This window comes from Phoenix dactylifera, unplaced genomic scaffold (assembly GCF_009389715.1).
Source record: "Phoenix dactylifera cultivar Barhee BC4 unplaced genomic scaffold, palm_55x_up_171113_PBpolish2nd_filt_p 000139F, whole genome shotgun sequence".
Lineage (NCBI taxonomy): Eukaryota > Viridiplantae > Streptophyta > Magnoliopsida > Arecales > Arecaceae > Phoenix > Phoenix dactylifera.
Window position 1 is genome coordinate 1,144,020 of NW_024067695.1, and position 26,565 is coordinate 1,170,584.

A 26,565-nucleotide genomic window follows, 5' to 3' on the forward strand; every position below is an offset into this window, starting at 1 on the left:
GAGCCGATCTTGGATGAGCCGCTGGGTGCTTGGATCATGGTGCTTGCAGACGCGGAGGCTTGAAGCGTGGGATGCATCACCGGCTTCAAAGGAGGCGGACTCGGGAGCTTGATTTGTGGGATTGCTTGGATGTGGAGGCTTGATCCGTGGAAGATGAGTACGGATGGGAACTTGGGCTGCTGGCAGTGACGCGGACGAGCGGATCATGCGAAGGAGGCTGAGCTAGGAGGGGACGCGATGCAGGGGCTCTCGAATCCGGAAGAGGGGGACGCGGTGCGGGATTGCCGGATCACGGAAGAGGGGAACGCATGCGGAAGGTGGGGAGAATCACGGGCGGCTGAAACAGCTTCTTGAATCGGCGCATATGGGAGAGATGAAGGCCTGCGGGATCGCCGGGAGGAATGCTTCATGGATGGAAGAAGATCCATCTTCTTCTTTGGCCCACGGACGGATGCGGGATCCGTGATGAATGCGGACGGGCGCTTGGGATCTCGCTTGACTGAATATGGGTCATGTGCCAGTTTCTGCAATGGAATTGGATTTTGGAAGAAGGTCTGGGACTTTCTTTGCCCTCCTGAGAGGGGAGCTGGGAGACACCAAGTTCCATCCAATTAGTCATATAGATAAAAAATAGTGTGATATGAAATTTGGCTTATAGACGGACAGACTTAGTTCGTCACGAGTCATCTGTTCTGACTGGAGGTCAATTGCAAGTCTTTCAAGTCATGGGTCACCCAGCACCTCATAGTTATGATATGGTCAAATTAGATTTGCCCAAAATTCTTTCCCAAAAGCACAAAGAAATTGGACCCAATTCGGACCCGAACTCGACTCGGACCCGACCCGATCTTCAACCGGGTCGGATCTGGGAAGGGATCCTTCTGAAGTCAAATTTGTACTCAATGTGCATTTTATCTCTAATTTATTATAATCTATGTCAAACCTAAATATAATATTAATCTAGTGAATTTATTATTATCGGTTAGCAACAATACTAATTTTAGTGATATATAGGTCGCACTTTTGTGCTCTCATCAGCTGGGCCCGAGGAGGGCGGAGATGCTCCTTCCTATGGCGTGAGACAACTAGGTACTTGCCATTGGTGTTGAGTCACACCCGATGGCTGCTAGGCGACGGACTTAGCATCGATGTGGCCGGGGACCTATGGGTCGATGGCCTTCCTCTGTAGCTTTGGCCGACTACGGTTAGTGTCGAGGCTGGGGAGGGTCTACAGGTCTGTGATCTCATGACCTCCGGAGCGGCTGGCTGGGATGAGATTCGGTTGGCCCGTTTCTTCAGGCAGTATTTGGCGGAGCGGGTCCGCTCACTCTCTTTACCACAGAGTGGTGGACTAGATGTACGTGTGTGGAGTTCTTCGACCAGATCCAGGATCAGGATGGGCGATCTCTCCCGCATCCTTAGGCAGAAGTACGAGCCTGGCCCGGATTGTGCCTGAATCTGGCGATTGGGGCTCCACCCGAGGGTAGCGTTGTTCCTCTGGAAGGTGGTTTGGGACCGTCTTCCTACGAGAGCTGTACTTGGAGGTCGAGGTGTGAGGATCCCATTAGTGTATGGGGCTTGTGGCGTGGCCGAGACGGTGGATCATGCCCTGTTTCGGTGCACATGGGCTAGAGGTATTTGGCGTCTGGCAAGGGTCCCACAGGTGGTATGGCGCTATAGGGACCTGTTCTTACAGGCCATGCGTCAGGGCTCGGAGTCCCCGGTGCTTCGTCAGGAGGCTGTTCGAGCGAGCTGCACTGCCTACCAGATCTGGCTGGCCAGGAATGTTCGCACTTTCGGCGAACGACGTATGTCGCCGCGATTTGTGGTCGAGAGTGCCCGTGTTCAGGCGGCAGAGCTGTGTTACACCATCCCTGTTGGAGGGACCTTGATAGCTCGGGACATCTGGGGTTCCTACTCTGCTTCGGCAGTATCCCGTACGGTGTTTTTCACCTGGGAGCCCCCACCTCCGAGTTTCCTCAAGGTCAACTTTGATGGTCTGTCCTGGATGGTGGCACGTGGGGAGGCGCGGGTTTTGTTATTCGGGACCCGTCTGCTAGGGTTGTGGCTGCCGGTGGCAGTCAATTATTTGACACTTCGGTTCCGAGTGCGAAGTTGAGAGCAGCCTAGGCGGGCCTTCGCCATGCCTAGTGTGTCTTATAGGCTAGGTCCATCATTTTGGAGGGTGATTCAGCCACCTTCATCAGTTGGATCCGAGAGGGTCCAAGGGGTGGCGGTAGTGACCATCCCTTGCTCCGTGACATTTGGGCTATGGCGAGAGATGGATGGGCCTTTCAGGCCAAGCATATTTACCGTGAAGGTAATGGTGCTGCGGATTGGGTAGCTGCATATGTAGCTTGTCACTCCGGAGATTGGTGATGGGGAGTTGCCTTTGGCACTCCGAGGTATCCTATTTTTTGACTTTATTGGGTATATCCATTCCCATCAGGTATCATCCACCCACATTAGCAAAAAGAAAAAAAAAAAAATCTTGCTCGAACTGAATTCTAGATGCTTAAGTCAGAGAAGAAATATATGGTGGGAGAAAAAAAGGAAATTAGCAATAGTAAAGAAATTGGAGAAACTTGTGGTTGTCTTACTCTTAAAGTGAAGGTTTTAGGTGTATATAGATAGCCATGAGGTTCGGAATCCTCTGATAATTGTGCTGTAACGGATTATGATCGTATGATCACCTCTAAGAGACATGCAGAACTGTTCATAATTACACATTAACCTTCTTAAGACGGTAAAGCTGTTGTCTTAGGTAGGAGGGCTCAGGATTGCCTGAGACGATTGTTGAGCTGAATAGTTGTCTGATCGAGCTGCAGGACTCAAAGATATTGGGTGATATGTGACTTTAGATCTGGCCATGTTACATCAAGAAGTTGTAGCGTATATCCGAGTTGCCATGTTAGCTATAAACTGAATGAATCTGGTGGTGATGATGTTAGTTTTTGCCGCACCATAATCTATGATAATAACAAACTTTTTATAATCTCTAGAACACTGCTACCCATGCTAGCTCGGAACAAAACGCCTACACGACTTCATAATTTTGGGTTATATTCTCACGGCATCAGCACAACGATCACGAGAAAGCATGAGTAGTTCCATGCCTGTTTAAGAGCCCAACAACTGATCCACTGGTGGCTGTTTTTTTATTTTCTTTTAATAAAGTCCTGACTGTAATAGCAATCTTGATGTCATGGTCCCTAGGCTCAGTTCCAGACTCCAGAGCCATCTCCGGCTCTCCCTCATGATAAGGCGATCTTCCCCAAAGAGAAGCTACAGTCCCTGAAAGGTGTGCTCAATCATGGACCCGGTAAAGATCAATGGGCGTGTCTCCCAATTGGACGGTCCAGATTCACCTTCCACACATTTAGGGCCCAGACGGACCTCCTGCGAAACTAGCCGTTGCTGCAAAAACAAAACAGCACCTCTTTGCTGTTTTCAAATTCCCTCGCCCCATTCGTTCATGTCCGCGCAAACGACTTGTACGGACCTGTTTAACCAGCCCATATTTGGACTTTATCTGCGGACTCCTTTAACCTGCATTCCACCCGAGGAACATTAAAACTGTTCTCCTTTTCCTTGCCTCATATAGTCCCAAATCTTTTGAACTGTGGGATCGAAGCTGAAGAGACCGTTTCGTCGGCTTCAGGGTCCAGCCCCACCCCCCCAAACCCCTTCCTCAAAGTTTCAAAGCAAATGATCTTGGATTTCTCCCAGTCGTTCGTTTCCTATTAACGGCGGCGGACGACTAAAAAGAAGTGAGGGAGAGCAAGAACACCGAAGCCGGCAATGGTGGCCGGACGCGTGAAGGCAGCGATGGGGCTCCAGAAGAGCCCTGCGACACCGAAGCCCGAGACCCCGAGGCGCTCTTCCAGCTCCCCCGCGCCATCGACGAACTCGAAGTCGACAGTCTTCTCCCGGTCGTTTGGGGTTTATTTCCCTCGCTCCTCCGCCCAGGTCCAGCCGCGGCCGCCGCACGTGGCGGAGCTCCTCCGCCTCGTAGAGGAGCTCCAGGAGAGGGAGTCCCGCCTCCTAACCGAGCTCCTTGAACAAAAACTACTCAAAGAGACCGTCGCCGTCGTCCCCTTCCTCGAGAGCGAGATCACCTCCAAGAACAACGAGCTCGGCCTCTGTAGGAAAACCATCGAGAGATTGGAGGCGGAGAACAGGGGGCTTAGGATCGAGCTCGAGGTCTCGCAGTCCAAGATCCGCGCGGAGGAAGAGGAGCGGCGGCGGAAGGAAAAGAGGGTTCAAGAAATGGCAGCCGAGATCGAGAACTTGAGGAGGGCGATCGCGGAAGACGGGAGGAGGCTTGGCCGCGGAACAGAGGAGATGGACGAGTGCTCGTCTTCTCTCTCCCAGAGGTTTCGGGGGCTGGTCGACGCCTCGTCGAGATCGAGTCTCGTCAAAAATGTTAGAAAACGCCCCAAATCCGCCGACATTGCTCCGAATCCGGAGGTCAAGAAGCCAGGTTTCACTAATGGGGAAAGTGAAAGGGCGCAACAATCTCGCTGCCATAAAGAAGTGATTTCAAAACCTCAAACACCTAAAATTCCGAATCCTCCACCTTTGCCCTCTTTTTCTTCCAACTCTTCTTTCACTTATACTACTTCTTCGTCTTCTTCCTCGGAGTCGACCGCCGGGTCTGGAAGTGGAGCTCTGAATCTAACGGGACTGCCGCCAATCCCGCCTCCGGTACCAGCGGGAGGTGTCGGTCCAGGCGGCGGAGCCCGGCCTGGTCCGCCTCCTCCACCACCGCCCCCGCCGCCGGCGAAAGGGGCGAGATCGGCCATGGCGGCGGCGTGCGTGAGGCGCGTGCCGGAGGTGGTGGAGTTCTACCATTCGCTGATGCGGAGGGACTCAAAGAGGGATTCCGGCGTCGGCGGCGTCGGCGGTGGAGTACCGGAAACACCTAGCTCTGCGAACGCGCGGGACATGATCGGCGAAATCGAGAACCGGTCCGCTCACCTCCTCGCGGTAAGTCCCGTCGCCTGCCTTCCCTCCCGTCGGCCGTTTCCGAATTTACGAAATTGCCACTATTCTGAGGTCAGTCATGGATCGTTCAACGGCCTAACTGAAACGTAGTGCTGTAAAATGACTGAACTACCCTTGTTGGCCTAATAGTTCGTGCCGCAATCCATCGTAGGTCAGCGTGGGGTCGTGCGGCGGCTCAGTAGCCGTTGTAATTTTTTTGACCAACTTGTCCTCACAAGATACCGATGTCATATCATTGCACGAATCTAGACGTCCGATTTTCATCTTCTTCCAAACCCTTACAGATAAAGATGGACGTAGAAACACATGGCGATTTCATCCGGTACCTCATTAAGCAAGTGGAGAACGCCGCTTTCACCAACATTGAAGACGTGGTGGCCTTCGTCAAATGGCTTGACGACGAGCTCTCCTGCCTGGTATTCTCTCTCTCTCATATATATATATATATATATATATATATATATATATATTTCCTTGCCCCTTTAGCCGGCCCTTCAATTAATTCCACAGCTATTTGGTGATGTTGGCCTTCGGCAGGTGGACGAGAGGGCGGTGCTAAAGCATTTCGACTGGCCGGAGCACAAAGCTGATGCTCTGCGAGAAGCCGCGTTCGGGTTCTGTGATCTCAGAAAACTAGAATCACAGGCATTGACCTTCCGCGACGACACTCGCCAGCCATGTGCTCCTGCTCTCAAAAAGATGCAGGCCCTGTTTGAGAAGTATGCGCAGCAATGCACTCTTTAGTTTTGCCTTTTATTTGTTGCGTAACTTATAAATCCCAATGGCTGCAAGGAAGAGGTAGAGTTTTATCTGATTACTAGGTGTTATTGCTGTTGTGAATCTGTGACAGACTGGAGCATGGGATGTATACTTTGGCACGTATGCGAGAGGGTGCAATGAAGCGATACAGAGGCTTTCAGATCCCTTGGGAATGGATGCTGGATAATGGAATTGTTAATCAGGTACGTCAGGCAATTCCCTCTGTTTCCTTCTATTTCAATGCCAACTCGATTTCTTTCCTTTTCCAGTACACATATTCTGTGGTTTTCGGGAATCCGGTATGCGGTTTTGGAGGGCAATTTTTCTGTCTCTGATAATAAATTTGCCATTAATTACGAAGGGATCTCGGAAGGAGGCCTGGCAAGTAATGAAGTTAGTAACAATAGGAATTAGGACGAACGATTTGGAGATCTCGATGCACGTGAGCATGGGGTCGCGTGAATGTTTGTTTTTGTTTTTGTTTTTTTGTTTTTTCATTTCTTTTTCTTTTTAATAGCATTTGCTGATTAAAGTTATCATGGAGAGAAATTTTTCTGCTCACTTAAAAGGCTTATAGCTGTAACCAAATTACACAAAAATATTATAACACAAATTACAATTGCTTATCTTACCAAAAAAAAAAATTACAATTGGTTCCTCGATCATCAAGATTAGTTGTTGCCTCTGCATGAAAAGGATGGTGAAAACTCTAGATGGCTATGGAACTTATGATGAAATACATAATAAACTTCAGATGGGACATATTGGGCCGTAATTTAGAAGTTTAAAAATCTTTCTTTTGTAATATTATAATGCTACCAATGTTGGCTGAATTCCACCTTATGTGAGGTGAGACCCAACAACTTAAGTGAAAAAAAAGAAACAAAAAGAAAAAAAAAGAGAAACAAAAAGAGGAAAAAAAGGGGGTAGGGCTCATTCTATTAGAGAGGGTGAGAATAAAAAGAGGAGCTCTCTTGGTGAAGTGCTTGTAGAATCCATCTCTAGGAGGAGGTGAAGATCTTATTCAAGGCATCTCAAGAAGAAGAAGAATCTTGTGCAAACCTACGCTTGGTATGATTGTTCTCATTTTATTATTGGTGCCTACACTCTTTTTCATGTCAACTCTTTATTTGTAATCCAAGAAAGAAATTCTTGATGTATGTGATTCTCTAGTTTAGCCTAGAGAAGATACTTTGTAAGCCAATTATTGTTGATAGTAGAGGTTTGAGGTGGACTTGGGTTCGGTAGTTTTTTCCTCACATTGGAGGATTTTTTACCTAAAAATTATTATCTTTTGTTTGTGGTTTCTTATGGTTTGATTTTTGGTAATTCTTGCATTGATTAGTTGTTGTGGTATTCTCATTCTACTCACACAAAGATAGAAAAATTGTTTGTCTAGTAAAAGGGTCTTTCCTAACAAGTGACATTAGAGCAAGGTTTTGTGCTTATAAGATGTTTGATAAAATTCTTATGTGACTAGAATGGAGGATTCTATGGGAGACATGATTAAACTGACATTTTCTAACTATGCCATTTGGAAACCTAGAATGAAAGATATCCTTTATTGTAAGGATTTGTATGAACCTATCCATAGAGATGAGGCTAGGCCAAAAGAGAATACCGATAAGAAATGAGAGATAATGAATTGAAAGATAGTTGCACAAATTAGACAATGGGTTGATCAAACCGGGTTCCATCATGTTGCTCAAGAAACCAATGCCTTCTCTTTATGGAAGAAATTAGAGGCCATATGTGAGAGAAAGATTGCACAGAATAAAGCCTCTTTGATTAGGAGGCTTGTCAACTTGAAGTACAAATATGGAAGAAGTATGACAGAATACTTGAATGATTTCCAAGGCTTGGTGAATTAGTTGACTACTATGAAGCTTGTCCTAGATGAGGAGTTGCAGGCTTTGTTACTTCTTAGTTCTTTGCCAGACAGTTAGGAGACTCTTGTGGTGTCTTTAAGCAATTCTGCACCTGACGGCAAGGTCACTTTAGATATGGTAAAGAATAGCATGCTAAATAAAGAGGTTAAAAGAAATGAACAGAAAATATCTCTTAAAGTTGAGTCTCTTATGACAAAAAAAGAGGCAGAAGCAAAAGTAAAGCATCCTTACAACAGAGATAAATCCAAGGATAGGTCAAAGTCAAGAAAAGGCATAAAATGCTATCATTGTGGCAATCTAGGACATATGAAAAGAGAATGCAAAGCATTGAAAAGAGAGCAGAGCACTAAAAAAAAAGTTAAGAAAAGACAGAGCAAAAGGATGTTTACAGCAGTTGCAGTTGATGCAGATGTTATTGTTGTTAGTGATGGTAGTGTCAACCTTGCATATGAAGACAGTAACTGGGTGATAGATTCTGGTGCTTCTTTTTATGTCACTCCACATGGTGGTTTCTTCACATCCTATACTTACAGTGATTTTGGTTGTGTTAGGATGGAAAAATGATGGTTTATCCAAAATTGTTGGCGTGGGGAGTGTATGTTTAGAGACCAACACAAGTTACAAGTTGCTACTCAAAAATATTAGACATATTCCAGACATCCGCCTCAGTTTAATCTCCACCAGCAAGCTTGATGATGAAGGTTATAGTAATCATTTTGGTGAAAAAAAATGGAAGCTCACCAAAAGCTCAAAAATATTAGACATATTTCAGACATCCGCCTCAATTTAATCTCCACCAGCAAGCTTGATGATGAAGGTTATAGTAATCATTTTGGTGAAAAAAAATGGAAGCTCACCAAAAGCTCTTTGTTGATAGCAAGAGGAAAGAAAAATAATACTCTCTACATAATGCAAGCAAAGCTAAATGAAAGGAGATGTGAATGCAATTGATGATAATTTCTCTACGAAGCTTGGGCACAAAAGACTTGGGCACATGAGTAAGAAAGGACTTCAAATTCTAGCTAAGGAGTTGCTACCAAATACCAAAGGTGTGTCCTTAAAAATTTGTGTTGATTGTTTAGCCGAAAAACAAAATAGAGTGGCATTTCATACAATACCTATATCTCGAAAAATTAACATTTTAAATTTGATATATAGTAATGCATGCATGATGGATAGTAGAAATCTTGGTGGTGCACTTTATTTTGTTACCTTTATTGATGATCATTTTAGAAATGTATGGGCTTTTGCTTTGAAATCCAAGGATCAAGTCTTACACTTTCATGTCATGGTTGAAAGAGAGACGGGCATGAAGCTAAAGTGCATCAGGACAGATAATGGAGGTGAGTATAGGGGACATTTGAGAAATATTGCAAAGACTATGACATCAAGCTCCAAAGACAGTTTCTAAAATACCGCAAGAAAATGGAGTTGTAGAGAGAATAACTAAAACAATTGTAAAAAGAATCAGATGTATGCTCTCTAATGCAAAGCTGTCAAAATCATTTTGGGGTGAAGCTATGAGGACTGCGGTGGATTTGATTAACCTTTCTCCGTCGGCTCTTTTGGATGGTGATATGCCTGAAAGAGTTTGGACATGAATAGATGTATCCTACAGTCATTTGAAGGTATTTGGATGTAAGACATTTGTTCATATTCCAAGAGATGAAAGGTCTAAGCTTGATGAAAAGTCTAAAGAATGTATTTTCTTAGGTTATGGCCATGAAGAATTTGGATACAGGTTGTGGGATCCAAAAGACAAAAAGGTGATCAGGAGTAGAGATGTTGTTTTCTTTGAAGATCAGTTTATTGAAAACTTTAGAAAGCAAGAGAAGCCAAAGTATTTGAACAATTCTCCAATTAATCTTGATCCAGTTCCTCCACCTATGGTACATGATGATAATAGGGGAGATGTGCCGAATGATAGTGAACATGGTGATACATGTGCTAGTGAGGGTTCTACAGGTGATAATAGTCACAGTGAAGTTTCAAAACATGATGAGCTATCAAGTCAGTCTGAAATGATAGAATCATAGGTCAGAAGGTCTACTAGACAACACAGAGCATCATCTAGATATCCTGCTTCAAAGTATGTTCTTCTCATAGATAAGGAGGAGCCAGAATGCGTCCAAAAAGTGCAGAATCATAAGAACAAGGATAAATGGTTTCAAGCTATGAAAGAGAAAATGAAATCCTTGTATGAAAACCATACTTTTGATTTGGTGAAGCTTCCTAAGGGCAAGAAAACACTCAAGAACAAATGGGTATGCAGATTAAAGGAGGAATAGAGTGGTTGAAAACCCAAATACAAAGCAAGACTAGTTGTCAAGGGCTTTGGTCAGAAGAAAGGTATAGATTTTGATGAAATTTTTGCTCCGGTTGTAAAAATATCATCTCTTCGAATTGTATTAGGTTTGGCAGCTAGTATGGACCTTGAGATTGAGCAGCTTGATAGGAAGACAACCTTCTTGCATGGAGACCTAGAGAAAGAAATTTATATGGAGCAACCTGAGGGGTTCAAAATTAAAGGCAAAAACCATCTTGTTTGCAAGTTGAAGAAAAGCTTATATGGGCTTAAACAAGCACCAAGGTAATGGTATAAAAAGTTTGATTCTTTCATGATGGGCCACGGCTACAAGAGGACAAAATCCGATCATTGCATTTATATGCAAAGGTTTAGATATGGTGATTTTATCATTCTATTGCTTTATGTAGATGATATGTTGATTATTGTCTGTAATACTAACAAAATTGATAGACTTAAGCAAGTCTTTTGCCATAAAAGATATGGAGCCCGTAAAGCAAATGCTTGGCATGAAAATTTCTTATGATAGAAAGAACAAGAAGCTTTGACCATCATAAGAGAAGTATATTGAAAGCATGCTTGAGCGGTTTAATATAGAAAAGGCTTATCCGATTTTCTGTCCACTTGCAAGTCATTTCAAACTCACAAACAAGCAAAGTTCTATAAGTAAAAGGGAGAAAAAGGAGATGTAAAAGTTTTCCTATGCTTCAGCAGTAGGCAGTTTAATATATGCCATGGTGTGTGCAGGACCAAACATAGCCTATACAGTTAATGTTGTGAGCAGATTTCTCTCAAATTCTGGCAAAGAACATGAGGCTGCAGTCAAATGGATACTTCTCAAAGGTACTTTGAAAGCTTGCTTATGCTTTGAAAATGGAAAAACTATACTAGAGGGATTCACATATGCAGATATGGCTAGTGATATTGATAATAGAAAGTCTACATCAGGATACATGATGACTTTTGCAAGGGGAGCTGTTTTATACCAGTCTAAATTGCAAAAATGTGTTGCTTTGTCCACTATAGAGGCCAAATACATTGCGGTGACAGAAGCATATAAGAAAATGCTGTGGATGAAACAAGGAAGGTATACTCTCTTTTGTGATAATCAAAGTACAATTCATTTTAGCAAGAGTCCTAGCTTTCATTCAAGGTCGAAGCATATCATTGGATTTGGGATGTGTTGGAAGAAAAGCTTTTGCATCTAGAGAAAATCCATACCGATGAGAACAGGTCAAATATGATGACTAAAATTTTGCCTAAAAAGAAACATGATATTTATAGGCTTAAGGTAAGCTTGGTGGAGCCTCTCACATAAGGTGAGGGGGAGAGAATTGTTGGCTGAGTCCCACCTTATGTGAAAAGAAGGAAGAAAAGAAAAGAAAAAAAAAAGAGAAACAAAAGAGGAAAAAGAGGGGTTAGGGTTTATTCTATTAGAGAGGATGAGAAAAAAAAGAAGGGCTCTCTTGGTGAAGTGCTTGTGGAATCCATCTCAAGGAGGAGGTGAAGATCTTATTCAAAGCATCTCAAGAGGAAGAAGAACCTTGTGCAAACCTACACTCGGTGAGATTGTTCTCATTTTATTATTGATGCCTACACTCTTTGTCATGTCAACTCTTTATTTGTGATACAAGAAGGAGATCTTTGATGTATGCGATCCTCTAGCTTAGCCTAGAGAAGATACTTTGTAAGCCCATTATTGTAGATAGTAAAGATTTGAGGTAGACTTAGGTTCGGTGATTTTTCTCTCACATTGGAGAGTTTTCCACCTAAAAATTGTTGTCTCTTGCTTGTGGTTTCTTGTGGTTTGATTTTTGGTAGTTCTTGCATTGATTAATTGTTATGGCATTTTCATTCTACTCACACAAAGATAGAAAAGTTGTTTGTCTGGTAAAGAGGTCTTTCCTAACAACCGAGCACACTGGCGATCTATGGAACAACATCCGTACTACTCCTCATGTAGCCAAATGCTATTATGGGCTAATATAATCAAAATATGACCTTGTTATGTTAGATCAAGGGAATGGTTTGTTATAAATTAGCCATGTTACTCTTTTCTAGTGAATTGTGCCAATTTGCTGGTCATTTGGCTATAGTTTGAAGCACACATTTCTCAATGCATGTATTGATTTAGGCACAAAGCACATGATCATTTTTTTGAGCTGTTTTTGTAATGTTACTCACCTGTTACGGGGAATCTCTCCCCCCTGATTCCGTGAGGTTAGCTTCAAAGAAGGAAGAGGCAAAGACGAAATGTGTCTTTGTGCAATTTACCTGGAGAAAAAAATTGAAGTGAAGATGAAATTATAATTGTCAACTAATGAATGTTTTTCATTCTTAACCAAGCTTCATGGTTCTTTATCATTAAACATGACCTGTTGTTGCATTAAACCTTGTTAATAGTTGAGATTTTGGATATTTTCAGCTACATAAAATGCCAGAATAATTCATATTACTCGTGTTACATGTTAGAGTAAATCCATCTGGCACATATGATGTATCAAAGGAAAAGCATAATAAGAGGTTATGCTTAATGCAGAATTATTCACATGTAGTATCAAAACCAGCACTATAGGCTCAGTGTCATAACTGACCATCTCTTTGTTGTTGATAAACTTTTGGACAGAAGCATTTCATTCACTGGGTTAACCAAGGGGGCAGGGAGAATACGTGTCCAGATGTAGCGTTCATGGCATCTGATAGAAGAAAAACAATTAAATCATTATTGTTGTTAGCAGTATTCCTAGGTGTACATCCATAAAAACTAAATGACCAATACTTTACGTTTTTATAATAAGACTCTTTAATAACATAAAAGACGTAATGAATTTCACAATATGTCATGTATCTATACATTACTTGTACATTGAAGATGATAATCATTATGGTTTAAGTTATCAAACAAGTAATGGGATCTGTAATTAATTTGAATCCAGTTGTCTCACGGATTTTCAACAATTTTCCTTCGAGGAAGCAGCTCCCTCCCTAGTTTCCAAGTCTATTGTGATGAATAGTATTTTTTCAGGTTACAATGGCAATGACAGAATGGCAATTTAGATCACAACTACAATTTGATTTGAGAGAATTTTCAGCTTTATATTCCAGGGCAAAGTATCTATTCTTGTAGCTAACCATGTATGTCATGCAGATGAAACTATCATCGGTAAAGCTAGCAATGAAATACATGAAAAGAGTCTCTTCTGAGCTTGAGGCCATAGGTGGTAGCTTTGAAGAAGAAGAGCTTATACTTCAGGGTGTTAGATTTGCCTTTAGAGTGCACCAGGTAATTAATAATTCTTTAAATGATGTCTCTATTCATGTGAAAAAAAGTAAAAATTTTGGACAAAATATGCAGTTCATTATGTTTAGTTTTAAAGAGTCTTCTAATTTTTTCGGTATCTTCATTTAATCCAGTTTGCAGGAGGTTTTGACATTGAAACAATGCGAGCATTTCAGGAGCTCAAGGACAAAGCTTGTTCGTTCCATATCCAAAGCCACAACCAGAACCAGCAGCAACAGCAAAAGCTCTTTTGCAAGACTACGTCATGTTAGATTAACAAGTAATCATCTTGTAAAACATTTTCCTTGACATTGTGAAGTCTCGATTATTTTTTTCTTCAAATGGACGTTTGCTCTCGATGGAGAACGGTTACCATGCATCTCCATTCACACAAATTAAAGTATTTGTTAAGATGGCCTGCAAAAGGCCATGATAATAATGTCCAGGGCTGCACATTTTGTGGTTGAAAATTTGCTGGCAACCAGTCTGAGAAGGTTGCTCGTGGGATCAATTGGTTTTGATATACTTGGGTTTGGTTAGCTTCAAACCTAGATGTATTTTGTCCGAGTTTAGGTTTTAGATCGCACAAAAACTGGTCGTACATATCCTAAATTCAGGTAAAAAATGGACATCAGCGTGCCAATAATGGTCTAACCATGCCCAACTAAGAAGATGGAACATTTAAGTCATCTGGTTCCTGTAACTTAAAAACAGAATCATATTGATTACCATAATTTTCTTTGTTTTAACATTCATATGTTCTGAAATGATGTTTGAACGGGGGCCAAGCGATGGTATTGCCATGTCTCATGATCAACATGCATTTTGCTTATTCTACCACTGGATGGCTGAACCCTTTGCAGGAAAAATGACGTTTTGTAGTGGGAGTGATACCGAGAACAGGTAGAATGCAAGGCAAAATGAAATTTGGGATTATATGTAGAGAGCAAATATTATTGGGGTATGTCCAGATCCTACCCGGTTTTTGACCTGAGCTCCTCAGCCCAAACCTAACTTGACCTTAATTCTTTCAACTCAGGTTCAAAATCCGGTTGGTTTAGGTTGGACTGGGTTGGATTGGATCCGGTTCAATTGATCGGATCAATATTACCAAGTTATGCAAATACCTTCATCCTATATGTATACAAATCAAGAGGAGAATAAAATGATTCATGGATGGTAACATGTGAGTGTACTGTTGGTTCTACTTTCTGATCGTTAAATAAACGCTAGCGGTATCTTCGCAAAATGGATCCGCATGTACCATATGTGTATGGTAATATTTATATAGGTTCAAGTTATGGTTTGGCTGGGCCGAAATTTTCAATCCAAACCTTGTCCAAGCCTGGCTGATTTCAGGTCGGGTTGAGGCTGACCCAATGTCCACCACTAGATTCTGAGATTCGTAGAACTGTTCTATCCGAATCCCAAAGGCCTACGTGCATCGCGTCACCCAGGAAGTATAGCCCAAGTGGACGCGAGGCGAACCTTGGAGCGGACCGAGCGGTACCAGGATGCTTGTTGGCTGTCCTGGCTCTGGCTCTCCGATCCTTCCCCTCCCTTCCCCTCCTCACTCCATTAATCTCCTGAGTATAAGAAACACCAATCACCACCACCGGCTGCCTTCGAGCAACGGCCTCTTCAACAGAAGAACCCTCCCTTGCTCTCTTACCCACTTCGGCCGTCCCTTCCGATCTTTCGCCGCATCACCAACGGCCATGGACGGCAAAGAGAGGGGCGAGAAGGAAGCGGCCGCCGCCATGAAGCTCCTCTTCGTCGAGATGGGAGTCGGCTACGATCAGCACGGGTATACCCTCTTTCTCTCATCACATACCCATCGCCCCCTTGTAATTCCCGCTCTCCTCTTAACGAATCTCTTTTTTAACCTTTCTATTTTCAAACAGGCAAGACGTCACCGCCGCGGCTATGCGGGCTTGCAGGGACGCCATCTCCTCCAACTCCATTCCAGCCTTTCGACGAGGTTTGTTCTTATTAAGATTTTTACCTTAAAGATTGGGAGTGTTTAGTGTCTTGATCTTTTTTTGCACTTTGTGTTGTGCCTTTTGTTGGGATATTTTTTTTTTTTTGGAACTGGGATGGTGCAGGGTCGATACCGGGAGTCAATTCTGATCAGATGAAGCTTCAGATCAAGTTAGGGGTGCCTCGATCCACCCAGCATTTGCTTGATATAGAGCGAGTGAAATCTGTCTTTCCTTAGTGAGCATCTCATCCCTGTAGTCTATCATTTGGAGTTCTTATTTGATTTAGAAGAATTCTATGAGTATGTTATATGGTATTATTTCCCAGATAAATTGTTCACAACTTCAGAAGTATCCATCTGCTTGGAATTTGCTTTTCTATGCATGGATAATGGATGAGATCAAGAGACAGACTGAGAAATCTGCTAATTTATTAATATTTACATAGAATCTGATAATTTATTGAAATTAGCATTGGAACTCCAAAATTTATGATGAAACTTACTGTTGAGTTTTTTCTGATAGCAACCGCACTATTTCCTCTGGCACATGAAGTGCACAAAGATCAGTGTAAGGTCTAAAGTAAATAATGCAATTAGTTGTATAACTATGTAACGCGCTTGTGTCTTTCTTGTACCTGCGGCCTATATACTTTGAAACAATGCCTCATCTAGATCTAACCAGTTGCATCTTCCCATCCTTCACGATAGGCATTTTAATGACATCATCCAAAGACATCTTCTTGAACTGACCCTGAATTTCCTTTTGGACAATGATTTAGTAAATCCTGACACATAAGATCATGTGCACATATTTAGATGAAGTGGTTGAGAGATCATAACCTATGTCAACTTGTTTTAAGATCATGGAAGCTCTCTTTCTCTCTGACCTTGATATGTGAATTTTCTATTCATTGGTGGAAAAACATGACAATAACTATGAAAAAAAAAAATCAGAATCTTGTTTCACTGTTCTGAGTTGGCTCTATGAAACCTCATCACCTACTGTAATCTCATTGGAGCATTGTCTCATATGTATGAATGTGCGCATCTCCTTGGTTTCGTCCAGTGTATATGCTAACTATGTTGGCAAACTATATTCTTCTTAAAATTGACAATACTGCAATGGGGGTTGATGAGGAGCCAATGAGAATGAAGAAAAACCCATGCCGACTTTCTTTTATGCAGCATATTGTGTCAATATAATATTAAAGAGAAAAGTGGGTGGTTGCATGTTGTGAATACCAGGCAAAGTTCAATTTTGATCTTTTTCAAAGCTGCTTATGATCATATGTTAACAAATCTTAATGTGAATTTTCAGCACTGATTTTTTGTTTTTAGGAGCTACAGGTTCATATATTGATAACTTATAATAAAACTTTTAAGTGCTATGCTAGACAGCTGGGGTTTGAATGTAGATAGGGCTGAAACTCTGGTACTCATGCATTTTAGGGTTCATTTTTGCAGCATAAAATATATTGATTCATATTGTGATTGATAAAAGTGCAACCACTCACTGCACTTCTAATGCCTATTTTTATGTTCCACTATTTTGTTGCTGTAGTGGTCAAATTATTAATTTTGAGGTCGTTGATGGAGGGATGATATGCTCAAGTGGTGTCTGTCTCGAAGCAATGGGAGATAAAAATGATGACTGCTATGTTGTCAATGCTGCAGTGTATGTAGGTTATTGAATGTAGGTTATTGATATCTCGATATATCTTTTCTTCTGAAAACATTTATTGTTTTGTTCTTAATACCGTCCTTTCCTCATTGGAAGCTTTTGCATTTTCATGTTATGATACACTATTAAGAGCTAATAGAGTGATTATCAATAATGTTAATCTTCTTTTTTATTCCAGTGTCTGTGGCAAATTTGTACTTTCATCAAATGTATGATTCTGTGATTAATCATTAGTATAATCTTTATGATACATTTTCTTTTGGACCCTTTCCTCTTCTTTGAGTTCACAATGCTTACAAACACAACCGAGTAGTTCATATTAAAATGTCGTTCCTTTATCAATCTGATTATTCCCATTATTAGAAGAAATGCTTTAATATGACTTAACTATGAGCAAAGATGTGTATCTTGCAATCTACAACTAACAGATTTTTAATCAGAGAGATGTTTGAAATGGTGAAGCGCATGTGATTGTTCTATAGATTTCTTTTGCAAGATCTGCCTGTTACTACCAGAAGCTGTTCTTTCCATGGTAGAAAATTCAATGAAGCCCCACAATGAGGATTGACAAAATGAACAACCAATATTTCCTCCAACAAAAAATTGAGGTCAATTATTCAATGCAGGGAGAAGGAAACTTTGGGATGTTCTGCCTATGTAGAGGTAAATTGTTACATCCTACACCAACCTTTTCTTTGTCCTTGCAGTTATACAATTAGGTATATCCATGCACCACCTGCTAGCTCTGCTAGTCATGAGATTTTTCCTTCTCTAGTTTTTAAGAATTTTTATCTGGGAACTTGGTTTCTCTACAATTAAACATATTAGTGATCTGCTAGTGCTTATTGTGAAATTGTGAGTAGAATAATGAGAAAGAACTGTGACCACGAAGGTTTAGTTTGTGCTGTCGCACCACCTGATGACCTGAAAATACACAATAAATTCATCAATAATTCTCTTCATCTGTAGCAGTCATCTAGGGTCAGGAGAAGTTATTAAGCAAAGTTTATTTATTTATTTATTTATTTATTTATTTTTTTGTGAAACAAAGGAAATGTCTATAAACTTACAATCACATCTATTTCTGGATGTATCTCACTAAAAAGAGGACCAAAGCTGGAGGAATCAGTTAATAATGATATGCTTGGTGATTCCATGGATCCAATGAAATGTATAATCTAAATTAATACCTTGGGAGCATTACTAGTGTCTGTCTTAAGCCCCCAAAAGAAAAAGTGTGATCATGTTTTGCAGACAACCAACTGTAAGATAAACAACTAATCTATGGTGTTGTGTGGTTATTTATGTAGCATGTAATTGAAGCCAATGAATTAGAACAAGGACAATGGTTACATTTGGAAGGAAACTTTAGAGGATTAGGGTCAAATGAGTACCAACACGGAAGTTAAAGGGATTTTTATGTCATATGCAAATGGAAAGTGATGCAATAACCAAGAAATATCCACTATAAATTATCTTAGGACTTCATTTGGTTCGTAGGAAAGTGTGGTCAATCGAGAAGATAAAAAAATGCCTCATATTTGGTTGGAGTTTTCGAAGAAGAGAAATAGAAAAGTAGCTTTTTCATGGAAATAAGTTTTCCAAATTTTATGGAAAAGAAAAACTTATGTGGGACATGGAAAAGCTACTTTTTCATAAGATGAAAAATGTTGTAGATTTTTTTTCAAAAATGCCCTTAAACCATCATGATGTTCTTAATAGCTATTTTTAATGGTTAATGTTAAACTATTAAAAATTACCACAATATAAAGTAGTTGTGGTAATTTTAATACCATAATATATTAATAACTATCTAAATTATTACAATATAAAGAAATTGTCTAACTATTAACTAAAAGCTCAACCCAATAAATTTTTTTAATAGCTATTTTTATTTTTTTTAAAAAATTTAAGATATTTTTAGATTACAAAATATTTAAATATAGCTATCAAAAATTTATTATGAATTGTGGTAATTTTAATAGTTAGACAAGTATCCAAATATATTATTAATTGTTAATTTTAATGGTTAAAAATATTTAGAAATAGCTATTAAAAATATATTCTGTTCTTTTTGGTGTTGATTCTTCAAAACCTTTAGACCTTGGGGTTCCAAGCATCTGATTCTAAAAATGATGCATATGATGTTTTTTCTTGTAGTCCCTTTATTAAAGGCATAACAGGTATTTTACACAGCTTTTTCAGTAAGTCATTCTAAAGAGTGTTTTCTATGTCACTTTTCTATGGTCAATCAAACATGTGAAAACCATTTGCCTAGGTATATGATACCTAGGCATCAGTTTTCTATGAAAAATATTTCTGCAAACTAAACGAGCCCGGATATTTAAATTTGATTATATCATATAATAGAATGGGAATATAGAGGAGTGTTGCAAAGATGAAAAAATTGGTAGTGGTTGTGCATTCTATATGGATAAAGCTAAACTGAGAACATTAAAGGAGGATGACTACAGAGTCTCATCTACTATACTTCGCTATAAAATTGAATAAAATAATTATACAAGCTCAAGAATAATCAATGGTACCATCCATGATCCACATCCCTACTCAAGAATGACTCGCAACAACTCTACATAATTGTAGTGTTGTCTATCTCTTGGAGTATTTAATTCTTCATCAATATCAAATAGTTTTTCAAATACATGGGTATCTTCCACTTAATGATGTCATTAGGGGCCAGGAAATTTGTTGACACCCAATTATTGTTACACAAGTTTCTCTGAATGGACCAATCACCCTTTGGGCTGTTGGTGAAAATTAAAATTTCTTCACAAAAAACAGAGTTTATTTCTCACCTTTCAAGGCATCAAAAAGGATTGATGGATGCCTTGTACAGCACTGTCCATTATTAACAACTAAATAAACAAGCAAACTACATTGAAAAGAATGCTTTCAATCATTAATCAGTAATGGGAATTGGGTTCTTTTCTGTTTTCTTGCATAAATCATGTTTCATCTCACTTTTTGTTAAAGAGTGCTGCGTATAGGATCTGATTCCATGTATCTGGAAGGCCAGCAAGGCACCAGTGGCTGCAGTCCATGCCTGGATGATCTCCACTGTATTTAGATGGATGCGCATCTTTCCTGAGCTGCGAGAGTAAGGTTATGTCTAGCAGATAGACTGGTTTTGATATGGTACTTAGGACGTTCTTAACTATGCCTTGTCCTGGAACTGGACCTCCTGAGTATGTTGATCCGCTGACTGGCTGTGTCTGTTTAGAACAATCCCCTGCAGTAGGCTCACCCCAATCCGATCCTCTGGTTTCCACAAAATTTACATGAAAATGGAATAGTGTTAGAGAAATTTAATCCACAAATGTCTGAATATTACATCAGCTTCAGGAAAGAAAGAATTTAGTGTGTATGATAGCATCATTTTTTTTCCTTTTCCAGTAATGTCTTTGTCTTGGCTGTATCAAAAGGAAAAAAAAAGAAGAAGAAAAGGAAAGAAATGAGAATGTTCTTCATTTTTGACTGATGTCAGGATGAGCAGTTTTTATGACTGTGTATAATGGGAGCAAGAGAAAGAGAAATGAGACTGGAGGATGTTGAACATTGTTAAGAATCCTGAAGGGAATAATGTGGCATCCTTGCGAAATATAATGTTCAATAGGGGAGATCTTAAAGATCGATGTTGGGTCACATGGTAAGTAATTTGAAATAGATCTGACATTAACCAACAGGGCCACAAGAATGAGAGCGCATATGATAAATTTTCACATCCCGTAGTACAGGAGTAGAGAAATTGTCAAAAAGAATGCGGAATAATGTATTATGCTCAGATAATCATCTATGTAAAATTATGGGAAAGGTATATGGTTGTTTACCATGCTCACTAAGAAATACTCAGACATGATACAACTCTCTAAGAAATATGGGCCGTTATACCAATTTAGACTTATGGAGCTCACCTTTGAAACTTGATGGAAGTTAGGATGGTGGCTACATTATATTATTTATGACACAGGCCGGGAAACAAGTAAAAATAACACTATATGGAATTTAATGCTGTTTATAGCTCATTACTCAAAGTTGTATTTTTATTTATGCAATTGATGAACTTCTAGCTAAGGAACATGGATGGAGATGGAATTCAATAGCTTGCAGAAAGCAATTTGGAATTGATGGGATAGACCTAAAAAAAATGTTATCTAATATTTGTTTGTTATGCTAGCAAGAATGTTCCAGTTAGGAGTGGGTTCCTATAAGTGGAGATGACAGATTGTTGATGCATATATACTCTATTTGTAAGTGGAGAATAATGTTAGTACTGAACTATGAACCTTTTTTTCTGGATGATGAGAGGCCTAAATACTGTCTGAAACCAAAAGAATATATATACTTGTTTGATTGACCAATGCCAATTTCGTTATTATAGTGAGAAAAAATTGGCTTTGAGTGTTTCCATGGGACAATTAGCTTTGTGTGACATTGATGTACTTGTCCCAGATGATACCATGGTTTTCATTCAGTGTATGTTACCTGTGGATGCAGTTTTAATGGATCAGTGGAAATTAATGCTAATGTTGTAGTATGAGGGATTGTTTTAAGGAAAATGTCCTGAAAATTCTTTATGGCTAAGGCACGTCATTTCGGTACCAGGCTCCATTTCGGTGCTATCTTATCACTGTATCGATACGTCCGGTATGGAGGCTGGTTCGATATATCGAATGTCGGTACGTCTTTTATACTATGTACCGGTACCGAACCAATACGGTGTGATATGGTATGACATATCATAGTTATGGCAAAATGAAAATGAATCTTTAGCCAATAAAAGATGGGCTACAATAGCTTAAAGCGAATGCTAAACCATATTTCTGGCATATTACAAGGCTCAAAATGTCTGGGTAGTCGCTAGTTACATTCTGGGTATAGGAAGAAATGCAAAGGAGTTGGATCAATGTGAAACAGCGTATTACAAATCAAATAGGTCAGTAGTGATTGCTTGGGTTACAAAATGGTAAGATCAAGAGGAAAATCAATTGAGATAATATACCCAACTGTGGGACCATGGATAAGAGGACATCAGAATCTAGGCTAATGACAGAGGATCTGAAAGGCATGCATTGTCACCCCATTGGTGCTTAACCAGCAAAGTAGACTCCAAAAAACTGACAATTGGCATGCGGATGCTTGTTAGATATATCTGCAAGCAGGAGAATACATTGTACGACTAGCATGTGATATTGCTCTCATGTCGAAAACTTACAGCAGCTTGCCACACAAAGGCTAAAAGAGAAAAAAAGTATAGGTACGACAGGCATAACATACAGGCATAACATCTATAGTTGGATTTTTTTTTTTTTGCTAGGGCGGGTGGATCATACCTGGCGAAGATTAGGGCAATTTGGCAAAGAAAAAATTACTCCAATAAAAGATAGAATTATTGCTCTTATTATTGTTTCCGGCAAAACAGCACAGCTCTTATTTAGAAGGTCATGGTCGCAAAATTCTTACCGGTAATGGGTTGGGGAGATTCCTTGAAAGAAGACTTTGGTCGCCGCTGGGTTGATGTTGTAGTTGATCCATTTGGCCCATGTGGTCAACCCCTTGGAGAAGGCCTGCAACCTATCCATGTCCTTGAGTACCTGGCCTCCATCCTGAACATAGTCCCATCTGCACCATGGAAAGCAATACTGCTGGATGATGAAGGAAAGCTGAAAAAAAGAAAAATGGAACACTGATCTTTCTAATAAAACTAGGAAACTTGAGCAAGGAAAGCTCTCACACGGTTGGCTTTTGCCTGTGTGAGTCCACCAATGCCATGTGTTGAAGATTAAGACATCGTAGCCGAGCCACTCTTTGCCGCCCTCGATGGAGTCGAGCTTGAGGACACGCCCCCTTGGTCCGCTGATAATGTCGACCAGGTACGTCGAGCGGTAGAACAACACCGACACTCCATAGTCCTGCCAATAGTAATCACATTAGATGGAAACGGCCATTTTTTTGTTTGCATTCGTGTGTTTGTTTGGATTTAGGACAGGGTGCAGATCTCAGATCTCTCTCTCCACTGATTGAGCAGGGCATGGAGGCCATACGCTGTGGGAGACCACCGCTGCTATGGAGTACGAAACTTCCCCGTGATAGTTTGCAGCTAGCTTTGGCCCTTTCTTCCTTGTGGTTGTGCACGGATAAGACCTCACATGAAGTCATTTATTTTTAGGTTCCATTTTAGGGGTCACAAGAAGGCTCTATGGTGATACCTCCCATCACTCCGTGACCGCCATTCGATTGGCCTACTACATGAAGCTTGCCTATGTGACTGTGTTTTCTTCTCTTTTTGTTTTTAAAAAAAGAGGCACATTGACCGACAAAGGTTAAAGGTGGACGAGCCTTTTTATGACAGTGAAAACGTGAGGGTACTTGAGAAAGGAGAGAGAAAAAGAGGAGAGGGGGACGAGGGAAACAGAGTTACCGAGCTTGGGTTTCTCTCTTGCTTTGGGCTTTGTTCAGAAGCGGGCCAGAGAAATTGGGCCTTTTCGAGCGCAGCCTTGTCTGAGTACGAAAGAAGAGCCGCTTTCCCAGCTTTCCCTGCACTGTTCCGAGGATAGGACTATGGCTGGCGGTTTATTTATTATATTCTTTATCTGCTTAAATTTCATGCTGAAGGAATCTTTCTAATCTTTTCACAACAAAAAAAGGTAGCTTTCTTTCAGGATAAAATAGGGGAGATCATCATATGATGAAGTGTTAGCCACTCATTGTGTACTTCACCCTCTACTTTGGTAGGGCTCGCTATTGATGTGGCTTTTGCAATGCCAATGTTTGGAGTCTATTTTTGTATTATGGGGTTTCTGGCCAGAACAAGCTATCGGATGGGATATGACGATTATATGAGAAAGAAATAGGGCAAAGGGGAACATCAGATTAAAACCCCAAACAAGGGCAATACGATGTTAATATTTACTCCACAGAAAGAGAGAGAGAGAGAGAGATGAATTGAGATTGGAAGGTGGATGTAAATTGTCCAGGTGCCAAGTGCTCGCTCTGATGGTATTTTTGGAGGCGCCCAATCATCGGGCAGACACTGATTTGAATTGGAAAAATGCTCGTTCGGACACGTAACGCAGTATTGTGATGCCCTCCTGGCACGCAGATGCATGCCATATTGGAAAACGTAGCCGAAGTCACATGTGGAGAGTTAGAACCTTGGAAAATAAGAGAGAGAGGGAAATTTAAGCAGTCCGCCTTGGTACCTTTTCCCAAGCAATTCGGCTAACATATGTTATGATTGTAAAGATACGGAGTGTTATTTTTGTGCTCGTCTCCAAAAGTGTTAAACTAGGTATTCCCCTTGCATACGAACATGCTCAACATCATTGACAGGGCCTCAAATGAAACAAAAGTCTTATTTTCTTCAAAAATCAGGACTATAAGTATAAGATCAATTTTATCATTTGAAAAAAAGGAAAACTAAAATCATAAGAGGCTGCTTTACAGTGCTTGGCTTTTGGTTCTATTTTGATAGGCCCTAGGCTCGACCAAGGAGGAAAGAATAAGTAATGATGACAATGAATATAAATACAAATTTTATAAAAAAAGGGCTCTTTTGTCTCTCATGATTGATGATACAGCCCTACATAAACAAATTCACACATCCATGTGTAGTAGAGGTGACATTGGAGATTCTCCAATAGCTAGGCTCCACAAGCCTGTTAAATTTAACTATCTAAAAACCTAATTCATTAAGTAAATGAACTAATCTCTAGTTGAAAATATAATAGGAGATAAGATGAGGGAGCATCTGTCTATTAGCTAAGTTGGTTGGTGCTCCGCTCTTCATTGCATTGGAAGGGTCCCGGTTCAGGGTGGCCACAAATAATCAATCATATATTACTTCAAAAATAAAATAGAGAGATAAAGATAGATAGATAGATAGATAGATAGATAGATAGATAGATAGATAGATAGAGAGAGAGAGAGAGAGAGAGAGAGAGAGAGAGAGAGAGAGAGAGAGATGTGGGAATGGCACCTCAAATGTGAGAGTCCAGGGAGTCTTAGACCTGGTGAAGCTGGTCCGGGCGTAGGGCACCGACGCATGGAGCATGCAAGCAAGCGACTCCCACTGATTCTGGCTTATGGAGTCGCCCACAAACATAATCTTCTTTCCCCTCCATCGCTCCAAGAAATCCTTCCCATTAAACCTTCACAAAAAAATTCCATTGATTCTTCAAAACAAATACACTTCTCTCTGTGCAAACAAAAGCTTATAGGTTGTAAGGATAGATAGTTAGCAACCTTGGGAGGTCGCAGGCATTGGGCATCCACCTGTACTTGAGGTAGAGCTTGTCGGGCCGGCCATGCTTCTGGCAGTCGAACTCGGGCTCGACGAACGGGCAGCTCGATGAGTCATAGAGAGGATATGTATCATCATAGACCCAGCTCCCTTGGAAGAAGTCACAGCTAATCCTCTTGCTTTGATCCCTCCGGCCCGCCGTCCCGTTGTTGTGCTGCTTGTTTTTATTCGCATGGTGAAACCTCTCTGTTGTAATCCCATGCAAGGACGCAACAAGAAGCGCCAAACAAGCACAAAGAAGCCCAAAACTCAGATGGGTTTTGGACCCCATAGTGAGAGGGAGGAAGGGGATGGGATAAGAGGATGACAAGCACAGAGAAAAGAGAAGAGAGAGAGAAGGGGGGGCGGCTGGGCTGCGCAGTGTTGGGGAGGAGGCCTAAGGATTTAATATATAAAGGTCTATTTGCAGGATGATACGGTAAATTTACTACGTTATGGTAGATTTAGCGGGCTTAGTGCCTACGAGAAGGTTACTGTTTTTGTCCAGTTTTTTTCATTCCATACAAGCTGGTTGGTAATTTAAATGGAACTACTCTCGGATGGATTTGGTTAACGCTTGGGGGGTCTTTTCCCTTTCTGGTGGTGGCTAAAAGCAAAGAGAGTGGGGTCCTTGAGAGCTATGCGAGGGGGGCCCGTTTACTTTTTTTTTTTACTGATATTATCGGGTCCAGTCGGTCGAAGTTGTTCCGGTGGTGACCAAGGCTGGGGTGGTATTGTCGGTTGGCCACACGTTGATGCGAGCTGGTGGTTCAATTTTGGACTTGTTTTTTTTTTTTATATATATATATATATTTTGGACTTGTTGGTTGTCCTAAAGTGATTCTCTTTTTAATTTGATATTCTATTTACCAAGTTAGAAAGAATTTGATCGCGAAAACATTTCAATGTGATAATTTGTAAATTATAAAAAAAAATATTATTTTGTTTTGCAAATTCTTTAAGAAATAGTTTTTCTAAACTTCACTTTTTCTAATGAAGATCGGATAGCTTTGCCTCTCTCTTCATAAAAAAAGAAATAATTTGTAAATTGTAAAACTAATTAATGAACTTTTTTTTTGGGGGGTAAAAAATTAGTGATCATATCTATTGGAGTTTATTCCCTTCAAATATATAGTCACTTATTGTTGCATACCTTTATTATCATTGTGATGACAATTAACGTTTAAATTTTTTGAATGTTATATTAAAAGCATTACCAACTATAATACATGCTCCATTATTTGTTTTCTTTTTTTTTTCATGGTGGTGCTTCTTTCTTTTGAGAAATGAAAGTGGTGCTCCTAACAGTACTAGCTACTAAAAAAATTAGACCATCTCCTCCCGTGACAGTGGGGCCAAGAACC

The 26,565-nt window shown here is 40.5% G+C and overlaps 3 protein-coding genes across 4 annotated transcripts; 2 read left to right on the forward strand and 1 right to left on the reverse strand.

Annotated features, from left to right (window-relative positions):
• Positions 1-3,660: 3,660 nt before the first annotated feature.
• LOC103723142 (protein CHUP1, chloroplastic) lies at positions 3,661-13,612 on the forward strand. 2 transcript variants are annotated; one of them, XM_039116800.1, is made up of 7 exons: positions 3,661-4,536; positions 4,645-4,989; positions 5,292-5,423; positions 5,545-5,726; positions 5,858-5,969; positions 13,109-13,243; positions 13,375-13,612. In XM_039116800.1, exons 1-7 carry the CDS (start codon positions 3,802-3,804, stop codon positions 13,510-13,512), a joined length of 1,779 nt encoding a protein of 592 aa, XP_038972728.1. In that variant the 5' UTR covers positions 3,661-3,801; the 3' UTR covers positions 13,513-13,612. The 2 variants fall into 2 exon arrangements, with proteins under 2 accessions (XP_038972728.1, XP_008812185.2); XM_008813963.3 differs by having other exon boundaries at positions 3,661-4,989.
• Positions 13,613-14,737: 1,125 nt separating this feature from the next.
• On the forward strand, positions 14,738-17,079 carry LOC103723143. The gene is made up of 4 exons (XM_008813964.4): positions 14,738-15,047; positions 15,145-15,221; positions 15,346-15,457; positions 16,783-17,079. Exons 1-4 carry the CDS (start codon positions 14,755-14,757, stop codon positions 16,910-16,912), a joined length of 612 nt encoding a protein of 203 aa, XP_008812186.1. The 5' UTR covers positions 14,738-14,754; the 3' UTR covers positions 16,913-17,079.
• Positions 17,080-19,674: 2,595 nt separating this feature from the next.
• On the reverse strand, positions 19,675-25,602 carry LOC103723147 (protein trichome birefringence-like 38). Its single transcript, XM_039116801.1, has 5 exons — positions 25,165-25,602; positions 24,899-25,070; positions 22,657-22,832; positions 22,384-22,542; positions 19,675-20,181 (listed from the first exon to the last, which is right to left on the reverse strand). Exons 1-5 carry the CDS (start codon positions 25,491-25,493, stop codon positions 19,881-19,883), a joined length of 1,137 nt encoding a protein of 378 aa, XP_038972729.1. The 5' UTR covers positions 25,494-25,602; the 3' UTR covers positions 19,675-19,880.
• Between the last annotated feature and the right edge of the window lie 963 nt (positions 25,603-26,565).